This window comes from Entelurus aequoreus, linkage group LG04 (genome assembly GCF_033978785.1).
Source record: "Entelurus aequoreus isolate RoL-2023_Sb linkage group LG04, RoL_Eaeq_v1.1, whole genome shotgun sequence".
Classification (NCBI taxonomy): Eukaryota; Metazoa; Chordata; class Actinopteri; order Syngnathiformes; family Syngnathidae; genus Entelurus; species Entelurus aequoreus.
In genome coordinates, this window is record NC_084734.1 from 37,979,752 (window position 1) to 38,004,153 (window position 24,402).

A 24,402-nucleotide genomic window follows, 5' to 3' on the forward strand; every position below is an offset into this window, starting at 1 on the left:
AAAAGGAGCATATAACTTATATCTAACTTATCTGTCAGTATAGACTCGATATGAAAGCATAAAAACTACAGCAAAGATGACAGTAAGAAGACGCATGTTCCACAGACCCCACTGACTGAACTCATTGTCCACAATATAGGTTGGGAAGTGAGGTTTACACGACACAGCCACACTAGCAGGCATCTGTTACTCATACTGTGCTTAACTTTTTTTTTTTACACTAGTCTGTTGCTTTGCCATGCATGTTTATTGTTTTATGTTAATACAAAAAAAAAATCATTAATCAGTTTATGTAGAACTCGCAGGGATTCATTGTGTATGGAGCACATGGTATCATAATAAATGTCTCCTGTCTGTCTGTGTCTTTGGCCAAGAAGCTATGTCTGTGTATGATTGTAGTATATATAACCCAGCACGTATAGTTCAGACCCCCGCAAGGAGCACTCAGTGACCTTATCCTTCCTCAGCTGGCTGGCCTATCTCACGGTGTCGTTGTCTCCTCCTAAACATGCCAAAGGGCTTCACATCTGTTGTCCCAACATGATCCCCTGTCCCATGCCTTGATATATTCCTCATGCATGCATGTTCCATCTCTTTTACCAAGACTATATGTGTCAAGCCTCACAGCAGGGAAACTAGGTTGACACCTTGGAATAGCAGCAAACACTCGTTCATCATCACGTCTCCATCTCCATCATGTCATTGTTCTCTTGACCAGTAAATAGAAGTAATAGCACCTACAAAAACACAATTAATTAGAAAAATATTTATAAAATACCTAAGTTATTTAAAATATTTGTTTAAAAAAAAAAAAAAAACATATTTTTTTTGTTGTCAACAAAGCAAATATAAATATACAGATAATACTAACAAATTATCATGTAAAACAAATGTAATACATCTAATTGTGTGTCTTGCTTACTTTTACTTACTTACTTACGCCTACTATCCCTTCTGGGGCATAGGCCGTCAACAAGTGATCTCCAGGCATTTCTGTCTTGGGCTGTTCTCTCCAGTTGGGTCCAGGTCATCTTCATGGTCTTCGTGTCTGCCTCCAGGTCTCTGCGCCAGGTGTTTCTGGGACTGCCCTTTTTCCGTTTGCCCTGCAGGTTCCATACTAGGGCTTGTCTAGTAATGGTATTTGTGGGCTTACGCAGAGCGTGGCCTATCGAGCGACATCTGCGTTTCTTAATTTCCACTTCCGCGGGAAGCTGATTTGTCCTTTGCCATAGTTCAGTATTGCTGATGGTTTCTGGCCATCTGATGTGGAGAATCTTCCGCAGGCAGCTGTTAGTGAAGACCTGCACTTTTTTTACGGTGTCAGCTGTGGTTCTCCAGGTCTCTGCTCCATATAAGAGGACTGCTTTGATGTTGGAGTTAAAGAATCTGACTTTGGTGTTGAGGGTCAGTTCTTTCGAGATCCCAATGTTACGCAGTTGGGTAAACGCAACACGTGCCTTCCTGATTCGCGCGTCTGTGCCGCCCTGTTTGTCAATCACACTGCCAAGGTAGGTGAAGGATTCAACCTCTTCCAATTCCTCTCCATGCAGCGTGATTGCTCTGGTGCTCTTGAGGATCTTGGTCTTGCCTTTGTGGATGTTGAGTCCTACTTTTGCCGAAGTGCGCCACATTGTTGATCTTCTCCTGCATCTGTTGTTGGGTGTGTGAAAGTAGTGCCAGATCGTCGGCATAGTCCAAGTCGTCCAGTTGTGCCCAAGGTGTCCACTGAATCCCGTTCCTTCCCTGTGCGGTGGAGGTCTTCATTATCCAGTCAATGGCTAGCAGGAAGAGGAGAGGTGAGAGAAGACAGCCCTGTCTGACCCCAGTCTTCACTTGGGATGGCTCAGTTAGCTGTCCTCCATGGACCACCTTACATGTCAGTCCCTCATAGGAGTTCCTGATGATGGAAACAATCTTGGTCGGCACCCCATAATGTCGGAGGAGCTTCCAGCGTGTATCTCTGTCTAGACCGTCAAAGGCTTGTCAGAGTAGTGGACAAACTTCTCGCCTGTGAGTACTTTTTGTACTAAAATTTGCCGCCGGAGATTTTTTTTCCCGCCGTGCAGTGGACACGCCGATCCCTAATGTCGGACGGGTTTCGTCGTCCAGACCCAGTCGTCTTCAACGACAATGTCATGGAGAACTAGTGCATTTTTGAGCAAGAATATGAAATTTTCATTGCTGCTGCTCACTCGGACAAGCCCGCGAAGACCCGTGCATACATCCTATTAAACCTCGCTGGTCCAGAAGCGATCGAGAGGGAGCGCTCGTTTGCGTACGCGGCAGAGGTGCTTGCCGCCGGCGCGGGCGGTGCTATTCTCTCTCCTGCCGAGTCGCGGGAAGATCCTGAGTGCTTGAAGAGGAAGTTCAGAGAAATGTGCAATCCGCGAACGAACAAAACATTGGAAAGGCACAAGTTCCATTTGAGAATTCAAAAGCATGGGGAGAGCATGGAATCATTCATCAGTGATTTGAAGATTAAAGCTAAAACATGTCAATTTGGAGATCTAACTGACAAACTCATATGTGACAAAATTGTGTGTGGCACCACAAACGACTCTCTGAGAAAGTCATTACTGAGGGACAGTGAATTGACTCTTGCCAAGGCAATCTCAATCTGCCATATTCACGAAATGACAGAGGAAAATATCAAAACATTGGCTACAAAAGCTACCAATGTTGATGAGATTAAACCCACACAATACAGGCAATTTAAATGCAAATTCCAGAAAATTTCCCAGACTATCACAAAGTGTAACAATTGTGAAGGGAGTCACACAGCAAAAAGGGAAATGTGTCCAGCATTTGGACAACAATGTCACAACTGCAAGAAACAAAATCAATAGAAAAAATGCTGCAAGTCAAAGCCACAGAGTCAGTCCAAGTTTACCACAAACAAGCGCTATGGACAGTCTGTGCATGATGTGACAATGGATCAACACAGCCAAAGTTAGAATGACACATTCTATGTGGATGGCTTGGAAATTGAAAATTGCGTTGACACTGTAAATCCACAACAAAGAGACCAAGATGAAGGATTTGTCACAGTGTGCATAAATGATGTGCCAACCAAAATGAAAGTGGATACAGGTGCTAAATGCAATGTAATGTCACTGAAGACTTATAATAGAGTAAACAGCAGTGTGAAACTCACCAAACACAAACGCAAAAATTTGGTTGCCTACGGAGGAGCCAAAATCGAGACACAAGGTGAAGCTACACTGACATGCTTTTTAAAGGGACAGCGCCACTTACTGCCATTTTTCATAGTGGATAAAAATGTGACATCACTGTTGGGTTTCTGTGCATGCCTGCGTATGGGGCTAGTCGAGTTGAGTCCCGATGTGCACCATGTCACCACAGAGAACACTGGAGAGTTCAGCGCACGGATCCTCACACAATACCAAGATATTTTCAGTGAAGAGCTCGGAGAACTACCAGTTGTTCACACAATGACAGTGGACCCCAATGTGCCGCCTGTTGTTAGGCCGGCCCACCGCATCCCCGTAGCGTTGCAAGATTGTGTGAAAGCCGAACTTGAACGCATGGAACGCATAGGCGTTATTACTTCAGTCATCGAACCAACAGACTGGGTGTCATCCATGGTCCAAGAAAGGCAAATCAGAAATCAGATTTTGCCTCAACCCCAAAGATTTAAATGAAGCACTAAAACGGCCCCACCACCCCATGAGAAGTGTGGAGGAGGTAACTGCACAAATGTCAGGTGCGACAGTGTTTTCAGTGCTAGACGCAAAAAATTCATTCTGGCAGATCCGCCTGGACAAGAAGTCCTCAATGAAGACAACATTCAGTACTCCATTTGGACGTTACAGATTCATTCGCATGCCTTTCGGCATTAACTCTGCAGGCGAAGTATTCCAGCGCACAATGGATCAGCTCTTTGCTGGATATCCATGCTCAGTCATTGTCGATGACATCATCGGAGGCCGTAATGTGGCGGAGCAGGACGCCAACCTAAAGAAAGTGCTTGAACGTGGGAAGGAAATAAACCTCAAACTCAACCCGCAGAAATGCAGGTTTCGACTTGACCAAGTATGCTACGTTGGTCATATCTTCATAAGTAAAGGATTGAAAGCTGACCCCTCCAAAACTGCTGCTATCACAGAGATGCCAGTCCCCACAGATGTCACTTCACTTCAACGTTTCCTGGGAATGGTCAACTATCTTGGCAAGTACATTCCAAACCTCAGTGACATCGCAACGCCACTGAGGAAGCTGACTCCCAAAGAGACCACATGGTGCTGGTTCCAGCAACACCCAGATGCTTTCGACCGCCTGAAAGCATGTCTCTCCTTTCCACCAATATTGGCATGCTGTCCTCAGTCACGTCCGCCTTTCCTCCATATAAACATTGTGCTGGCCCAGTCACATAACATCTACGGCTTTTGGAACTCAGTGCACACACAACAACTTAGCTGGATTCGATAAGGAGTCGGTTCGATAAAAAGATTCGATTATGGCATAGACATCGATAATTTCTTAACGAACATCATCCCTATTGTCGATGTTCTTATGGGGAAAAACATTGCCGCCAAAGTTTAAGTTGTTCATAGAGCGCAAGTCCGCCAGCCTCTCCCCATTTATATTCATGGTCCCCAATCCATGTTTTCCCATGATCTCTTCATACCCTCTGTTGTTCCCTCCAATCTTGGCATTTAGGTCTCCCATCAGGACTGTGATGCCCCTCTCTGGACGAGTTCTACAATGGACTGCAGCCTGTTGTAGAAATGATCTTTGTCTTCTTCCTTACCGTTGTTGGTCGGAGCGTAGCGTTGTATGATATTCATAGTGATCTTCTTTTTCTTTGTTCGGAAGGATGCAGCGATGATCCTCGGGCCATGTGCTTCCCATCCTGTAAGCGCTCTCTGCGCTATTTTAGACAGCATCAGTGCCACTCCTTGGGTGTGCGGGGCATTGTCCTCTTTGTGTCCAGAGTACAGTAGCATCTCTCCAGAGGCCAGTCGTTTATGTCCAGACTGTGTCCATCTTGTCTCACTTATTCCAAGCAGAGTGAGATTGTAGTTCCTCATCACAGAGGCAATTTGCTTTTAGCAGACAGGAAATCTTGTAATCTTCCATTTCGCATACATAAAATTGGATATCTTAAAAATATTTAAACAGTATGGTATTTTTTTTAATATGTGACAGTCAACAATGGCAATTAGAAAAGCAGTATTCAAACAGCAAGACATTTTTTATTATAATTTCAATATGGATTGCTGAAGGCTAATTACCGGTAATTTTTGCATTGTGTTGAAATATACTGAAATGTGCCTGCAGAAAAAAAAAGGATTTAGTTAAATAAAACTATTGTAAAAGAGAAAACACGCATTAAAAAAAAAAAAAAACAGAGGATCATATTTGTTGCTCAACAGCTCTATCTTGTGGTGAACAAAATAGGCCTGATGACGAGTGGAGTTTTTTCCCCACATGTCTTAAGATTTCAGTATTATTCCAAATTGATAGAATATGTAATTTTAAAAATTAACAAGCAGTACAAAACACCAGTAGTTTGTTGTCTCGGTTTATTATATGGTCATTCTAATAAGAAAATCAGTAATAACATGAAATGAACATAGCAAACTTGATTAAGTAGTTCTTTAATAGTTGAGAAAGCTAAACAGAACATGACAATCAGACAAAATAACATGTTTTTTAAAAACAAATTAAGTTCAAAAGTAGATGTAGATGTAGTTGACTGGTCACATGGCATAACGTCAAGGGTGATATTCCATCCATCCATTTTCTACCGCTTGTCCCTTTCGGGTCGTGGGGGGTGCTGGAGCCTATGTCAGCTGCATTCGGGCGGAAGGCGAGGTACACCCCGGACAAGTCGCCACCTCATCGCAGGGGCGGCTGATATTCCATCAACAAAAATAGTATGTAGATTGTGATCAACATGTTGCTTAACATAATCAAATTTGCCCAGTTAATTTAAAAAAAACAAGTCTGTCCGTTAGCAAGGCTATTTCGTGGTTGATGGAGAATGATGGAACAAAATGTAAAAGGGGAACAACAACAATTTTAGTTATGTTATTCCTTGGTGCAGGAGAAAAAAAAAAATCTAAATCAGCTTCTTGCTGTACTCATAAAAGTTGGCAGGGTAAGGTACACATGCATCACTTTACAGTAATGTCTGTCAATATCCGCAAAGAGGACTGAACCTATGCTTCGATCATTTGGAAGTTCTTGGAAAAATTTGGCTTGTTTAGAAAAATTCAATAAAATATATTTTTAAAAGCTGGATAGGAAACATTTCAGAGTGTACAAAAATACATTCATGGTCTTCATCCTCGTGCCCTTTTCAGCATTTTCTGTGAAGAAATCATACAAATCATTATTATATTAAATTATATATTAAATCTATCAGCAACCACTATAAGACAAAAACTGTACAGTAGAGCAGAGGTGTCCAACGTACGGTCCGGGAGCTATTTTTGCCCAAGGCTAATTTTTTTATTGGCCCTTGACATGTTCTGAAAATTAAATTAATTAATTATTAATGATGTATATCAAACACCAACAGTTGTTTGCTTTGTCCCTCGTAACAGAAGAAGCTAAGATAACAATGCTGTGTTTACTTTTAAATAGCTTAGCATATACAAAGGGCATATTTGAAAAATTAAAAAATAAAATTAAGTATCAAAATGGCCCCGTGAATTCTTTCATTTTTTAGTATGCGGCCATTGTTGGAAAAAGTTTGGACACCATAGCAGCGGATGGTTCTTGCGACAAAATAAAATAAAATAAACTCAAACAATGCAAACAGAAGCTTATTTACACTAAGTAATTTATAAAATGTTCTATTACTTCATTTGAATGTCAAACACAACCAGAAGGTATAGGGTTTCTGCAGGTTTCAGCAAGTCTAGTGTTATATTTTTTAATGCTACTTAAAATTAATTTAATGCCCATGTCCTGATGCAGATAATTATTATATACAAAATTTTACAATTGTCTGAAAAGAGACAATTGTAAGCTTTTTTTTTTTTTTAATAAATGTTTTTATTGAATTTGACAGGTATTACACTATACAATAGAAATATACACCCAGAATAAATGTAAATAAAAAATAAAAAAAGGAAGCTGGTTTGTGAAAGGTGAACTTTTCATGTATCCTATAGCGTCTTTAATTTAGCTATGTAGTCAACCACACCACCCCAAACAGAATAAAACTTCCCAGGTGCCCCCCTAAGATTAAACTTTATTTTCTCCAGATCTAAATAAATCATAAGGTCTTTAAGCCATAAGGAGGCTTTGGGGCAAAATGGTGACTTCCACTCCAGCAAAATTCTCCTACGTGCTAATAAGGATGCAAAGGCGATACTATCCTTAAATTTTCTCCTTATTTGGGGATCTGATACCGTCCCAAAAATGGCCATTTCTGCACATGGTGTCAGGTTTAAATCCAATGCCTTAGCAAGGCGTTTGAAAATAGTTGTCCAATAGTCCAGCAAATGGGGACAAGACCAAAACATGTGCGTCATGTTTGCAGGTGACATGTGACATCTGTTACAAGTATCCGAAATATTGGGGTATATTTTGGAGAGTTTGGAATTAGTAAAATAAATACGGTGGACAACCTTAAATTGTATTAAATTAAGCCTTGAACAGGATGTACTGTTGTTAATTCGGGTTAAGGCAGAATCCCAATCTCCATCATCTAAAGATCTGCCAAGCTCTTCTTCCCAATTCCCTCTGATTTTATCAAGAGACGTTTTACTAAACTGGGATATTAAGATATAGATTTTGGAGATTAGGCCTTTCTGATTTGTGGGAATATCTAAAATTGAGTCAATTAGCGAATTAGGTGGAGTATTAGGGAAAAAGAGACTATTTAATTTAACGAAATTACGAACCTGAAAGTATCGAAATAGGTGAGATTTTGGTAGGTCAAATTTTATACACAGTTCACTGAAACTAGCGAAGACATCACCAATATATAAGTCCTTTAGCCTGCTAAGGTTTGACTGCTTCCATAGAGAAAACGCTACATCTGTGCTAGGAGGGAGGAAGAGGTGGTTATTATGAATGGGGCTGTGGTTGGATAAGCCCTGCAGGCCGAAAGTATTTCTAAATTGAGACCAGATTCTAAGGGTAGAAATGACGATTGGACTACAAGTAAATTGGGATGGTCGATAAGGTAATTTTGATGTAAGTAGATCCAAGAGAGAGGTAGAACAGGAACTAGCTTCAGATTTACACCAGATTAATTCAGGTTCTTGGATCCAGAGAGTCACTTTGTGTATGTTAGCTGCCCAATAGTAGTATTTTAGATTAGGGAGTGATAAACCACCTACGGACCTATGCCTTTGCAGGAACTCTCTTCTAATCCTGGGAGTCTTGCCTTTCCATATAAAGGATGAAATTAGTTTGTTTATTATGCAAAAAAAGGAATTGGGTAAAAAGATAGGCAAACATTGAAACAGATACAAAAATCGAGGAAGCACATTCATTTTGACGCAGTTTACCCTGCCAGCAATAGTTATGTGTAAATCTTTCCACCTATCCAAATCTAATTTAAGTTTGTCGATTAGAGGTGGAAAATTGTCCTTGTAGAGAGCTGGTAGCTTGCGACAAATATGTACACCTAAGTACTTGAAGCTGTTCCTAGACATCTTAAATGGGAAATATCCATCAGGGATCTCAAGGGCCAAATTATTCACAGGGAAGCATTCACTCTTAGCGAAATTCAATTTATAGCCAGAGAATGATCCAAAATTGTTTAGCAAATCAATAATCTTTGGAATGGTAGAGATTGGATCAGATATAAACAATAGTAAATCATCCGCGTATAGAGAATGTGTGTGTTCTAGACCGCATCTATGGATTCCTTTACTGATACCGGCCGATTTAAGAGCAATGGACAAAGGTTCGATTGCAGTAACAAATAACAATGGGCTTAGAGGGCACCCCTGCCGTGTACCTCTGCCAAGTGTGAAAAATTGGGATAACATCCCATTTGTGCTTACGGCAGCCCTAGGAGAAGAGTATAGAAGTGCTATCCAAGATATATATTTAGACCCAATGTTAAACCTCTTTAAGACCTCCAATAAATATCCCCACTCCACCCTGTCGAAAGCTTTCTCTGCATCCAAAGAGACCACCACTTCTGGCGTCTCCTCGGATGCTGGAGAAAAAATAATGTTAAGAAGGCTACGAATGTTGGAAAAAGAGTGCCGGTTTTTCATAAATCCAGTTTGGTCAGGTGATATGATGTTTGGTAAAATTGATTCAAGGCGAAGGGCCAGTGCTTTAGCTAAAATCTTATAATCAGCGTTTAAGAGAGAGATGGGACGGTAAGAACTACAGTCAGAATCAACTTTGCCCGGTTTTAGTAATAAAGTTATTGACGCTTCTGTGAGAGTTTGAGGCAAGGTACCCCGGTCCAGAGAGTCATTGTACATATTTAAAAGGAGAGGAGTCAGTTTATCTGAGATTTTTTTATAAAACTCTATAGGATAGCCATCTGGGCCAGGGGCCTTGCCGCTCTGCATTAGTTTAATTGAATTTACAATTTCCCGGATTACTAAAGGTTGATCCAAAGCGCTCTCTTGAGTAGTAGTTATGGATGGAAATTTCAAGTTATCCAGGAAACGCAACATGATTGTTTTATCAGCAGCGCATTGTGAAGTATATAGTTCAGAGTAGAATGATTTGAAGGTGTCATTAATGACTGAAGGAATGACTGTAAGTTCATCTGTGAGGGTTCTGATTTGTCGAATTTGCCGAGATGCTGACTGGCTTTTAATTTGGCGTGATAGATGGCGCCCTGCCTTCTCACCGTGCTCGTACAGGAAGCCACGCGATCGTAAGAGTAATTTTTCAGTTTCTTGTGTTGACAATAAATTATAGTTCATTTGCAGATTTTGTCTATCTTTAACCAGATCAGGGTATGGAGATACTGATAGTTGTCTGTCCAATTCTGTTATACTTTCCATGAGCTGCTCCTGTTTTTGTCTTCTCAATTTGTTTTGTCTTGCTGAATAAGAAATAATCTCTCCCCGGACTACCACCTTTAATGTCTCCCAAAGTAAAGACGGGGATATGGGAGTAGAGTTGTTGGTGACAAGAAAATCATCTATCACTTTGGAAATTGTTTTGCAGAATCCGTCATCATTGAATAGAGTGCAATTAAACCTCCATGGAGTCTGCGTTTTTTTAAAGAGTGTAAACGAAAGATCAAGTGACAATGGAGCATGGTCAGATATCACTATTGTTGAATATTCTACATTATCGACAGCCGGAAGGAGATTATCATCTATGAAAAAGTAGTCAATCCTTGAAAAAGTTTTATGGACCTGAGAATAAAAAGAGAATTGTTTTTTATCTGGGTAAAGAAAGCGCCACGGGTCCACACCTCCTATTTGACCCATGAGATTTGAAATTGTTTTGGCCATTTTTAATGGGTGGCCCGGCCTTGGACTAGATTTGTCTAGCAACGGGTCTATTGCACAGTTAAGGTCCCCCCCCAATATTAAACGATGAGAACTGAGGTGTGGCAAAAGTGAAAACACTTTCCTAATAAATGCTTCATCATCCCAATTGGGTGCATAAAGGTTGGCAAGGACAACAGACATATTATTAAGAGAACCCGAGACTATTACAAAACGACCTTGATGGTCAGTTATGACATTTGTTGGGCTAAACTGGATTCTTTTGTGTATTAAAATAGCTGTGCCCCTTGCTTTACTGCTAAAATTTGAGTGAAAAGATTGTCCAACCCATGAGGCCTTTAATCTATGGTGATCCTTAGTGGTCAGATGAGTCTCTTGTAGGAAAGCAATTTCAGCTTTAAGGTGTTTTAAATGGGAAAATACTCTACCTCTTTTAACTGGGCCATTGATCCCTTTAATGTTCCAAGAAACAAATCTCAAGCAAGATAACCCTTTTTTGTTTGTATTAGCCATAATCACATTTATAAAAAATATGGTGAGATGACAATGCCTTGTAGAAGGAAGTGGTATTAACATACAGATAGGACTAAAAGAAAAGACAAATTTGTAGGACCTAACACACAAAACCCCCCCAAAAAAACCCATAGCAACAAAGAACAAATATACACTCCTAAACCACCCTAAGCTTGTCCTAAGAACTAGAACTAGCAGCGGGACTCCATAAACTCTATTACTTCCGTATGACATTAATCTGTGAACTAATATCACCGAGCAGATAGGGCTCCTGTATCTGCTAATGTGTCTATAATGTACAGTAGATGACACTTAAATAGGAATAAGCAAAAAAAAAAAAAAAAAATTTAATAAATAAATAAATAAGACAAAAAAAAAGTTGCATTGCAGAAATTGACCAACAAATATAACCATACCTCAAATAAGTTGCACAACAGGATGATTAGTTGCCTGCAAGCCTAAATAAACAATGTCCATTGTTTTTCTGACGCACCCGTTAATGTCCTCTTCAACGTAATTTTGGCCTGAAACGTCTTCCATACAAAGTCATCTTCCACTAACCTGTGGGAGCGATGCGTTCGTCGTAAAAGTCCTGGGCTTTTTGTGGAGACTCAAAGTACAAGTTTTCATTTCTGAAGGATACCTGGAGACGGGCGGGGTGCAGCAAGCAAAATTTAATTCCTTTCAGGTAGAGCGCATTTTTGACGGGGTTGAAAGCAGCTCGTTTCATGGCCAAAGTAGGGCTGATGTCCGGGTAAACTCTCAGCTCGGTGCCGCGGTAATCCACTTTATGTTGTCTGGCCCATCTGAGAACTTTTTCTTTCTCCTGGAAACGGAGGAATTTAACAATGAAAGTCCGCGGTTTTCCGGCGCCAGCATCCAATGGTCTGGGACCGAGGGAGCGGTGAGCTCTCTCTATCTCCGGTGGGCTGCTGAAGACATCAGGACCCGCTATCGCCATTAGCAAGTCAGACGCAAATTTGGTCGGATCTTGCTCCTTCTCGCTTCCCTCTGGGATGTTGATAATCCTCAAATTAGAGCGGCGAGACCGGTTTTCGAGGTCGTCCACTCGTTCCAGGAGCACCGTAGTTTGGGACTGCAGAGACTTCACAGCGGCTTCCATCTCGGTGAGTTTTTCAAAGTTTTCACCCACTGTAACTTCGGTTCTAGTCAGCCGGCTGTTAAATGACGTCACCTGTTGTCCTAATAAATCGACTGACTGCTTCAGGGACTCAGTCGACTGTTGAATCAAAAAAGCCATATCAGCCTTGAAGCTATCGCGCTGTTTATTGAGGAGAGCCTCGATGTCGTTCTTGGTGACTGGGTCAGATTGACCCTCGAATTCGGCTCTCTTGTCTTCCGACCCTGAAGCTGCTGCTGCGGCCGCCATGTTAGCTAGTTTAGCCGAGACGCTCGCTGCTCGAGTTATTGCTGTTGCCGATTTTGTCTTCGAGCTGCTCATCACGTCGCAATAACCACACTATCTCGCACAAAAAAGGGTGCGTCAGCCAGGAAAAAATACCGTGAAGTAGTTAGACTTTTAAAGAGTAAATGAAAAGTTTGGTCGGAGCCCTCCTCTCACACGTCTGCCCTCTACCTCATCCGGTCAGCTATCCGGTCAATTGTAAGCTTTTGACAATAATATTGAATAGTTGAAAAGTTTACACTGTAATGATAATGGAGCTGTGTAGTGTGTAAATCCAGTTATGAATAATTTTGACTGTGACGTTCACATTAGAGATGACATAGCCTCTATGTTGGGGTATACCGAAAACCCACACATACTGATCAATACCTACTTTTTGACTCACACCCCCCACCGGAACACAAACTGGGCGTTATTAGAACCCTACAACACAGAGCTAATAATGTTCCCACCAGCCCACAGGCCAAAGAGAAAGAGCATCGGCTTTTGAGGGAAGCCCTCAAAACCTGTAGTTACCCCTGCTGGTCATTTGTGAAAGGTGCATCCAGTTCCAAAAATAACAAGAACTGAGTGGATGAGTATGAAAATGGTGACAGATGCAAAAATATTGTCATTCCATATGTATCAGGTCTATCTGAGAACAGAAGAATGTTTAACCAACAAAACATCCCGGCACATTTCAAATCAGGTAACACCCTGAGATCTGGTGTATGCTATCCAGTGTAATGATGGATGCACTGATTCATATATTGGGGAAACAAAACAACCACTAAGTCGACGCATAGCACAGTATAAAAGAGCTCAACTCTTCACGGTCAAGACTCAGCTGTCTACCTGCACCTCAGGGAAAAACAGCACTCCTTTGAGAACAAAAATGTACAGATTCTGGACAGGGATGGTAAGAAAGGGGAGTGAGGGAAGCCATCTACGTCAAGGTCGAAAAATACTGCGACACCACCTGTCTCCCACATACATCACTGTCCTTTAAACCCTCCCTGCAAGTTAGCCTGCAACAAATAACAGGAGTTCAAAACATTTTGGTCACAGAAGCTCCTTTGTGCCATTTGTTTACAACGGAAAGGAATACTAACGTGGGTGATTCCGACTGTTTTTGGCTGATAGTGATGATCCACAGCGATCGTTCTGCCACACAATACTTAAACACTAACAAGGGGAAATTACACTTCAACGATTGTTGTTGGCATTGACCGTTGAATTGCTTGTTTGCATCTCAACAAATGTTTTTCTCACTACAATGGGGCGGAACCATCCTTGACCAGGAACACTTTCCTGGTGTTGGGAGTGTAAATATATTGGTTTTTGGCACCAGCGTTAGACTAAATCTGACCAATCCAACAGCATGAATTGATAAAGCTTACTTGGAAGAGGGGCGAAACGTCTTTTAAGACAAACCAAACAGTCCAGATACAATCGATTGAATGCCCTGAGAATGTACAGGTTAAATGTGATCGTTGTATTAAAATGATTAGTTCCAGCTCCAACATTAAATTGATTGTCGCAACCACTACTCCACACAGGAGAACGCGTGGAATATAATTGCAAGTAGGTCCCGCCTGCTCATACCGAAACAAAGATTGTGGATGACTGACAAGAGGCTCACTCTGTTCACGTAATTCCACTGTAAAATGTGATTAGGTCCTAACAGCGATGCACACAGTGAGACCTCTGTATCCAGTTTGAAAGCCAGAGACGGGGGAAAAACAGATTTAGCAATTAATGGATGACAGCAAAGTTAGTAAGTTCATTTTCATTTATTGTTCCATGAATTGATTATATTGACTACGGTTCCTGGCCTACAATTGTATATATCGGGGGTGGCATGGCGTAGTGGGTAGAGCACCCGTGTCAGAAACCCGAGGGTTGCAGGTTCGCTCCCCGCCTCTTACCATGCCGTTGTGTCCTTGGGCAGGACACTTCACCCTTGCCCCCGGTGCCACTCACACCGGTGAATGAATGTTGAATGAATGATAGGTGGTGGTCGGAGGGGCCGTAGGCGCAAATTGGCAGCCACGCTTCCGTCAGTCTACCCCAGGGCAGCTGTGGCTACGAAAGTAGCTTACCACCACCAGGTGTGAATAAATGATGGGTTTTTAACATGTAAAAGCGACTTTGGGTACTTAGAAAAGCGCTATATAAATCCCAGGTATTATTTAAAAAAAACAAAACTCTGGACAACAATTACCGGTAATGCTTTCGAATGCCATTTAAGGCCTTAATTTGAGCAAAATCCATCGAATGACTTTTAATGACCTTCAGAACCCCTGATGTATAAATTAAAATGGTAAGAGTCAATTCTAGAGATGTCCGATAGATGCTTTAAAATGTAATATCGGAAATTATCGGTATCGGTTTCAAAAAGTAAAATGTATGACTTTTTAAAACGCCGCTGTACGGAGTGGTACACGGACATAGAGAGAAGTACAGAGCGCCAATAAACCTTAAAGGCACTGCCTTTGCGTGCCGGCCCAATCACACAATATCTACGGCGTTTCACACACACAAGTGAATGCAATGCATACTTGGTCAACAGCCATACAGGTCACACTGAGGGTGGCCGTGCAAACAACTTTAACACTGTTACTGATATGCGCCACACTGTGAACCCACACCAAACATGAATGACAAACACATTTCGGGAGAACATCCGCACCGTAACGCAACAGAACAAATACCCAGAACCCCTTGCAGCACTAACTCTTCCGGGACCTACAATATACACCCCCCCGCTACCTCCTCCCCCTCCTGCAACCCCGCCCACCTCAACCTCCTCATGCTCTCTCAGGGAGAGCATGTCCCAAATTCCAAGCTGCTGTTTTGAGGCACGTTTAAAAAAATGATGCACTTTGTAACTTCAATAATAAATATGTGACTCAGCACTGCCCCCCCCCCCCTGCCCCCCCTCTCCTCCGACGACACGGCCACAGTCCTCAGCCCGCACGAAGTAAGACTCACCTTGCTTAACATCAACCCAAGGAAAGCAGCTGGACCTGATGGCGTTCTGGGCCGTGCGCTTAAGCACTGCGCGGACGAGCTGACGGATGTATTTGTTTCCATTTTTAATCTGTCACTGTCTACATCCTGGGTCCCTGCCTGTTTTAAAACCGCTACAATAATTCCCATCCCCAAACAGGCCATCATCTCATGCCTAAACGACTACAGACCTGTAGCACTCACCTCCATACCTGCCAAATGCATGGAGAGACTGATATTGAAACGGATTAAAAAGGCAATACCACCATCCCTTGACCCATATCAGTTTGCGTACCGGAAGAACCGATCAACCGAAGACACCATCGCTATTGTAATCCATAGACTCTTGGAACATCTTGAGCTTAAGGACACTTATGCAAGACTGCTCTTTGTCGATTTCAGCTCAGCATTTAACACAATAAGGCCAAACAGACTCAGATCTAAGCTTCACAACCTTGGTCTGAACACCTTCCTCTGCAACTGGATTTTGGACTTTTTAACAAATCGCACACAGTATGTGAAAATAGGCGAGCACATTTCTGCCACGCTCACCATCAACACCGGCGCTCCACAGGGTTGTGTGCTAAGCCCTGTGCTCTTCACCCTCTTCACACATGGTATAGCCTCTTCAACATCCAATCTCACTGTCAAATATGCCGACGACACCACAGTACTTGGGCTCATCAGCAATAATGATGAGACAGCATACAATGCAGAGGTCCAACAGCTGGCTTCATGGCGTGCTAACAACAACTTGGTTCTTAACACTAACAAAACCAAAGAACTAATTGTAGACTTCCGCAGGAAAGGGCAGAGCAAACACCCTCCACTTTTAATTAATAACAATCTAGTAGAAAGGGTCAAGCATTTCAAATTCTTAGGGGTGAACATAACAGAAGATCTATGCTGGGACATTAACACTGCTTCTACAGTCGGAAAGGCCCAACAACGTCTTTTTTTTTTGAGGAAACTAAAATGCGCAAACATTCCGCAGAAATCAATGGTTAACTTTTACAACTGTGCCATCAGCAGTGTCCTCACTTACGGCTTTTTAGTGTGGTTTGCTAGCTGCACTAAAGCGAACCAACAGGCCCTCCAGCGAGTGGTTAAAGCGGCGGGGAAAATTACAAGGACGATACTCCCAGAGATGAGTGCCATGTACACAACTCGCTGCCTAAAGCGAGTACACAACATCCTGAAGGACAGATACCACCCAGCACATGGCCTCTTCAACCTGCTACCCTCTGGAAGAAGGTATAGATCGATTTGCGCCAGGACCACCAGAATGTCTCACAGTCTGTATCCCCAGGCTGTGAGACTGCTAAATGAACAGCCTGCCCCTTTGCTGCCCCGGACCATCTCATTACCTCACTCTTCACCACCTCAATAATTGTGCTCTGGACACTGCATTACTGCAACATCAACGTAACACCCATCAGACATCTGACTGTTCCCACCCCCACACCCTCTTTATTCGCCATCTTCCTGACAATGCTAAACTGTGAACTATGGTCAACCTGCACTTTAATGCAGTTTCTATGCCGCTGGACAAAGCTCAAACAAAATCTCGTTGACATGTATGACTTAAGTGTTATTATGACAATGACAATAAAGGAATTGATTGATTGATTGATTGATTGAAATATGGCAGTGCCATGTTGGCATTTTTTTCTATAACTGGAGTTGATTTATTTTGGAAAACCTTGTTACATTGTTTAATGCATCCAGCGGGGCATCACAACAAAATTAGGCACAATGTGTTAATTCCACGACTGTATATATCGATATCTGTTGATATTGGAATCGGTAATTAAGAGTTGGACAATATCGGAATCGGACATCTCTAGTCAATTCCAAAGAAAAACATTGCAAAAATGTTTTCATTAATTAATGTCACAGCGAAATCTGAAATCATTGCACTTATTGCTTGAACTATTTATTGAATTATATGTGTGTATTTCATGTTGATTGCACAGTACTATATAAAAAGGTCACGTGATAATGATTTTTTATGTAAACACAATCCGAATAAACTCTGATTATTTCATTAACTATTACATTTTGTTTATTTCATGACAACTAGATAGATAGTACTTTATTGATTCCTTCAGGAGAGTTCCCTCAGGAAAATTAAAAACTACACTGCGCTTTATCGTTTTATAAATGAAAAGCATTGCATCATAGTGTGTAACCCAGTCGGATACTAATTATCTTGATACACTACAATGTGGATGGTCATTCATTGTGTACCTGTCCTTAAAACAATGCACCACCATCGGGATAAGTTACTACATTAGTGTAGGGCACTGGTTCTTAACCTGGGTTTGATTGAACCCTAGGGGTTCGGTGAGTCGGCCTCAGGGGTTCGGTGGAGCCTCCACCGCGGAGGTCAGGACACACCCGACTCATCGTGAGCGACGTCAGACGTGCACACTGTGGCCACACCTGTCCCAAACCTGACTAAATAACAAGTTAAATGTTTTATTATTATAATCAAATGACAGCAGTCATTTCCATATTTTATAATATAAGTGTTTTGGCCCACTTACAATGACAATAACAAAAAATATTGTTTTTCATGAGCTGTGTACTAGTATTGTATGTCTGGGTGGGGGTCCTGCTTTGAAAATAATTTGTACCCCTTTCAGATATCGCACTTAGTTCCCATTAAAACATTCACAAGTTGCACAATGAGATGTAAACATGGGATCATGTGTACATTCCTGTAACTTTCTGTTTGTAAAAAAATATATTGATTAGTATTTCTTTAATTTAATAATATAATTTCATGATTTATATTTATAAAGTAAGATTAAATTAAGAAAAAAATGTGTTTTTCTGTAAAGAAGGGTTCAGTGAATGCACATATGAAACTGGTGGGGTTCGGTACCTCCAACAAGGTTAAGAACCACTGGTGTAGGGTCAACTCGAGAAACTGTTTGTGAACAAACCTTGGTGACGGCTTTGACGTGTCGAGGCTTGATAGTAGCAGATTTCTCCTCAAAAGATTTGGCTTTTGCCGCCTTGGCCAAGTTCTTCAGGAAGAGCATGGTACTGAGCTCAAGCTGCACAACACGACACGGTTAGCTTGTTAGCTAGCATTAGCCGCTACGAGAACTCACAAATATCACCGGCCGTGTCAGACTTACCATTGCTTCAGACGTCAGTCTTACGTTAATGTTGCTTTTCGTCTTTGACTTCACAATTTTTTTCAAATTTGGTGCCTTCTTCAGCATGTTCGAAGAACGTTGTTTAACAGGTCAAACGTACAAAACAGTTTCATAAAGCCCGCGTCTGTCACTTCCGATTGGTAGAATTTCTCTTGGCGTTTCACTTCCGGTTGTAATGTTCGTTGTAACCTAATAGCTTTCCTCAAAGTTGTTGAACACATATACTAATAAAAATCCAAAATAAATATTATTAAAAGATTACTTCAATACAATCAAACATATTTATGTCAGAAAAAAAAGAATACAACGTTCAAAAGAAAGCCATTACCACTTTAAAGCAGTAGGTGGCGGTGTGGGCTATTTCACCGTGGGTGAGTAGAAGAAGAAAACAAGTCGGTGACCATTATGGTTACTCTGACATCTATGTCGGTGACAGCGTGAACGTTTTGCAATTTCTAAACGAGCAGCTTATAAAAGTACACACATTGTGAGACTATACTTAATTTGAATGCATTTCAATACTTTTGATTATGACTAATGCAAAAATACTGCAGGAAAATCTAACAAACGTCCATCCATCTATCCATTTTCTACACTCTGTCCCTTTTGGGGTTGCGGGGGGTGCTGGAGCCTATCTCAGCTGCATTCAGGCGGACGGCGGTGTACACCCTGGACAAGTCGCCACCTCATCACAGGGCCAACACAGATAGACAGACAACATTCACACTCACATTCACACACTAGGGCCAATTTTAGTGTTGCCAATCAACCTAGTTCATAAATAAATGCTATATACAGTAGTTACGTAACATAATCACTGACTTGAAGATATATTCTAATTATAATGTTGAAGTCGGCACGTTTAGTGTGTAAATGTGTAACTCGAGCTTACTTGAACAAATTTAGTTTGTCACTGCTTTCATCGTCTTCATTTATAACCTTTTTTCGTTTTTATTATAATTTATTAAAGACATGCATCTGGGGATAGGTTGATTGGCAACACTAAATTGGCCCTAGTCGTGTAAATGTGAGTGTGAATGTTGTCTATCTGTGTTGGCCCTGTGATGAGGTAGCGACTTAATTGTCCAGAATGCAGCTGAGATAGGCCCCAGCTCCCCCCGCGACCCCAAAAAAGGGACAAGCAGTGGGAAATGGATGGATGGGAGTCGTGGCAGACAGACGCTCTCTAGTGGCTGTAGTTTTTAAACTCAATCGGAGGGCTCCACATTGCAGCCTGGGGGCAGCTTGTTTTTTATAGGCCTATTTTAAAAATCTAATTAATAAATTATTGTTATAAAATCAAACATTTCATGCATTTTCTTTGTCACCTATGATACAAAGCTGTGTTGTAGCTGTTTTGTTCAGATAACCTTGCATATCTTGACCTACAAATGTATTATTGTCACCCTGGAACTTTAGATTTCACAGTATACAGCCCTTTGTGGAAAAAGTTTGGACACCCCACTTGTACATATTTAATAACATAATTGCACAAAACAGTCAGCTAAACAAGCTCTTCATAGATAGCAATCATAATAAAATACACACAAACGTGACATACTGTCAACAAGTACATAAGTCACACTGTCCAAGTAGACTCACTTTTATTGAATGAAGAATGTTCTGCTGTGTGAATAACAAAAAAGTTATGATTGTGGAGAAAAAAAATCATGAACATATTGGACAATGTTGATCATCCCAATAAACTGCTTAGTCATAAAGTGTGTGTGAGTAAACATGACATGGCATTGTAATCATTACAAATGTTGTTTTGGTTTGAGCACAATTTGAGTTGTTAGTGATACTTAAACCATAGAAATAATCTCACAACTTATTTATAAATTACTTATTCTATAAAGTTTCTATGAAATAGAATTATTCACAACTGGATTCACACGCTCCACGGCTCCATCATCATTATCATTACATTATTATTATTACAGTATTGTTATTCTCATTAGAAGGACAAATGAAAGGAAAGCAAGTCCTAAGGCCAAAGATTCCCACTAAATCATGTAAAATTCATCATAAAATTCACACAAAAGTGAACTTTTTGTGACCCCCAAAACACATGAAGCAGCACAGTAAAAACCCTGCTTAACTCGTGCTAGATAGCAAAATGCTAATCTAAAATAGCATTCCAAAAATGATTTAAAGAACCGAACAGGAACACAATTAAAAATCTAAAAGTGTCCTTGCTGCAATTATGACAAATCAAACACAAAAAATGTTCTTCTTTCATTTAGCGGACTCTCTGTCCCGTGTTTGGATGTCAATCACAGAGTCTGGTAGTTAGCTTACACGCTAACCGCTAATCTGTCAAGTCAAAGAGGAAATATGTCAAAATATGAACGTGCACCTGTGTTAAACCTGCATCCTCATCATCAAGTCCATGCACACCTTAAGACTTGGAAAGTTGATCTATGACCTCACGTCACCATAGCAACAGATGTGACCAGTGCTAAGTAAACACACTGAGGTCATCAAAAGATTTAAACCGTCTTGCTTCCTTTGAAGGTTTTCACCAAATAAGACATCGATCCATGGCAAACACAGCGTGGCGATACTGAACGCTAGCCGTGTTGCCTCCATGTAGACGCCAAAGTGAGGTAAAGCGTGATCATCAACCGGCGTGCTTATGCCGTGGCTAATAAGCACGACATGGGTAGGCATCACGTTGTCTCACTAGTTGGTCACATAATCGTTAAGGTCAAAATAATGCTTATGCTAACACTGCAGCTGGACGTGCCTCAATTAATCGCAGAGTGTCCTCGTAGTGTTAGTTTTGTAATAGGTTCCTGCCATCTCTCCTTGTCCTTTCTCTGCTCCGTATTGTGCGCAAGAGCCTTTCTGCGCCATGTTCCTAAGGAAACAGCGTAGTGACTGTATGCATCTGCCTGTTAAATTAGATAGTTGTGCCCCATGAATCCTGCCTAGCAACAAGTGGTGCAAATATGTCACATGACCAGGAAATGGTTGTTGCTATTTCCGTTGTTATGGTGCATCGTCAAGTCTGTTGTCTGCGTGCGTGGTGTTGGAGCACATCAGGCGGTAAGAAGGGTAGAGCGTCCATTTTTCTTGTATCAAAACATGTTTTAAAAAGGAAATGTTGACACTATTTTGGTAAGCTAGCATCATAGATCTGATTGTAGACTGATTTATGCCACTAAACATGTTTAAGTGTACTTAAAGGGGCTGTGTGCAACTTGCTAACTGTAAAAAATGTAAAAGCAAAACATAACCGACACACCATTGGCTAGCTTGTGTTACCATTAGTGGTTTAACAGAGCATGATTGTGTTCTAACGGATATATATTTTTCACAATTACTAAGTTTGTGTAGTAAAATTTTTTACCGGCCCGATTAAAGTGATTGGTGTTTACGATGGTCACTCACCCTGTCTCATCAACACGTACATACAAAAGCAGTCTAAGAGAAGCTACGAACAATTTGATGTCATGTTGTTATGTCCATGCGGACTGGACACTGGCTGAGAGTTGATGGGCGGCCGAGGGTGGAGTCGGCTCTCTTGGTTGCTTTGTTGGGTCTGCTCCTGTCTCTGGCCATTCTCCCCCCACCCCAGCAGACGATGGCGTGGAACACCGCAGAGGCCACCACAGTGTATATGTTTTATTTTACTTTTTTTTTTTACTTTTGTGGCTGTGTGTAGAAGTGGCTGGTTGCATCAGCTATGCTCTTTTAATGTCTTTAATGTCCTTTGTGTTCTTTGAAGTTTGATGTTTCCGTCTTACACACATGCTTATGTGTGCTATGGCTATGATGTTTATTTTTTAATTTTTTCCTTGGCCTCAGTCTGGACTCACTCTCCAGGGGCCCAGGCTTAGACTGAATTTTTTTTTCTCACCCATCCCCCAACGTATACCTGTTTCTCACCTTTTTTGTACGGGGCGCCGGATGTTGGCAGACCCGTCAGCGATCCTGTTCTGTCTCCCTGTAATGTTTGTCTGCTCTTGAATGGGATTGTGCTGAAAAATCTTAATTTTCCCTCGGGGATTATCAAAGTATTTCTGATTCTGATTATGATAGAATATACAATCGCTATTATTAGCTAACAACACATCATGCTAATGTGCGCACATGTGTTACATACATACGTAGTTACGTCATTAGGTACGAGGAGCCGGAAGAGGGCGGGATACACTGTGTAAAATACATTGGAAAGTTAGCGCCCTCTAGGCATCTGTGTAAATGTTACAAACAGCCCCTTTAATGTTCTTTTGGTATGTTGAAGTGTAGCCGTTAATGTTGTAAATGCCAATGGCGATAATGATGGTTACTTAAACAATATATAAATAGGCTAGTAGTTCTGTCCACTTGTTGTTGGTCTGAGTGTAAACAAGTCCTTTCTACAACCCCACCTTCCCCACCTTATCCTTAAGGGGGGTCCAAGTTACTGTCCTGACGTCCTGGCGGCTTTCTGCTGCTCCAGCATGGACCTGATGACAGCGGGGGACATGGCCGGAGTAAAAGGTCGCAGGGGGTACTGTGCGTTTTTGCCGGGGACGTAAATACACTGGAAGTATCGTTGACCTGCGAGGACACAAAGTCCATTGTATTTAGGGTAGGTTAATATTTTTTTTATGTAACGTTAGCAGGTTTCTAGACTCACACCGCCCCCTGCTGGTTTGGAGGCGGAATTATACTAAATCTGACCTGATTTCTTCTTTGTAGGCTCATCTTCTGTTTTTGACTTTTCTGAGAGACACAAATAGAACACATTAACAAAATGATGTGCCGCAAGTTTGTAATGAGGTGTGAGACATAAAGTGTGAAGTTTTATCATGCATCAACAAAGTGAGGGATTTTAATGTACATCCATCGAGTAGTATAATTAGTGTAAAGATTAGCTCTAATACACTGGAGCCTCTAAAGCCAGAAAATTCAATACGACCAAAAGGTTCAAGAAAAATACACTTCTAAAGTTACACATGATTTTATATTACCATACCTGTCCTCACTCAGATTAAAATATTGTCTCAGTTAATTACTGTAGGACAGGGGTACCCATTACGTCGATCGCAAACTATCGGTCAATCTCTGAGGTGTTGTCGGTCAATGGATAGGGAGTAAAAAAATAGACCATAAAATGACATTTCATCAGTTTTCAGTATAACGTCACATTTGTCCCTTGATTGACAACCGAGGGTCTTGTGAGATGACCGCTGGTTGGTGTGAGCTCAGTATGAAGAACAACAATGACCGGCAGAAACGTAACAAACACTATTTATTTCAACACAGACGTTCTCCCAATCACTTGCAATCAAAAGTGTAAAAACCCACTGCACATTTCCTGTCTTCACAACTAAAGTGCTGCTCCATCCTGCCTGCATTACCAAAATAAGGGTCTCAGATTACTAGCACACACAAGATAGCAAGCTACAAAGTTAGCCTTCGATGTATTTCTTGTAAAGGGTATAAAAACGAGTATGCAAGCTGGACAAAAAATAAAATAAAAACAATCACTTTCATGTGGTATTGGAAAGAGAGGAGGAAATTTTCCTGGCACAATATTAAAAATCGAAGTTGTGGAACATAACATTATGCCTTCTGATCTCTCTCTCTCTATGTCCACTACTTGCTGTACATATCATACCAAGTCAGACCTACACTGTTCCAATATCCATTTCTCTGTTCTCAATTGTTGATGATTGATGATAACAACCAAACCTAACCCCCCCCCCGGATTGTAAATAGTGTAAATAATTCAATGTGATTATCTTGTGTGATGTCTGTATTATGATGATAGTATATATCTGATAGTAAATATCTGTATCATGAATCAATTTAAGTGGACCCCGACTTAAACAAGTTGAAAAACTTATTCGGGAGTTACCATTTAGTGGTCAATTGTACGGAATATGTA

The 24,402-nt window shown here is 41.2% G+C and overlaps 2 protein-coding genes across 6 annotated transcripts in view; both read right to left on the reverse strand.

The window, feature by feature from the left end:
- Positions 1 to 5,605: 5,605 nt before the first annotated feature.
- cenpw (centromere protein W) lies at positions 5,606 to 18,685 on the reverse strand. Its single transcript, XM_062044779.1, has 3 exons — positions 18,498 to 18,685; positions 18,300 to 18,413; positions 5,606 to 6,335 (listed from the first exon to the last, which is right to left on the reverse strand). Exons 1-3 carry the CDS (start codon positions 18,582 to 18,584, stop codon positions 6,309 to 6,311), a joined length of 228 nt encoding a protein of 75 aa, XP_061900763.1. The 5' UTR covers positions 18,585 to 18,685; the 3' UTR covers positions 5,606 to 6,308.
- A 1,420-nt stretch (positions 18,686 to 20,105) lies between these two features.
- LOC133648563 (triadin-like) overlaps positions 20,106 to 24,402 on the reverse strand; it is a 37,270-nt gene continuing 32,973 nt past the window's right edge. For 3 of the 5 annotated variants that reach the window (XM_062044782.1, XM_062044781.1, XM_062044780.1), the window contains 2 exons: positions 23,193 to 23,234; positions 20,106 to 23,069 (listed from right to left, as the gene is read on the reverse strand). In XM_062044782.1, the coding sequence (XP_061900766.1) occupies positions 22,930 to 23,069; positions 23,193 to 23,234 (182 nt within the window). In that variant the 3' untranslated portion in view covers positions 20,106 to 22,929. The remainder of the gene's footprint in view (positions 23,070 to 23,192; positions 23,235 to 24,402) is intronic. The other 2 variants (XM_062044784.1, XM_062044783.1) reach the window with 1 other exon arrangement.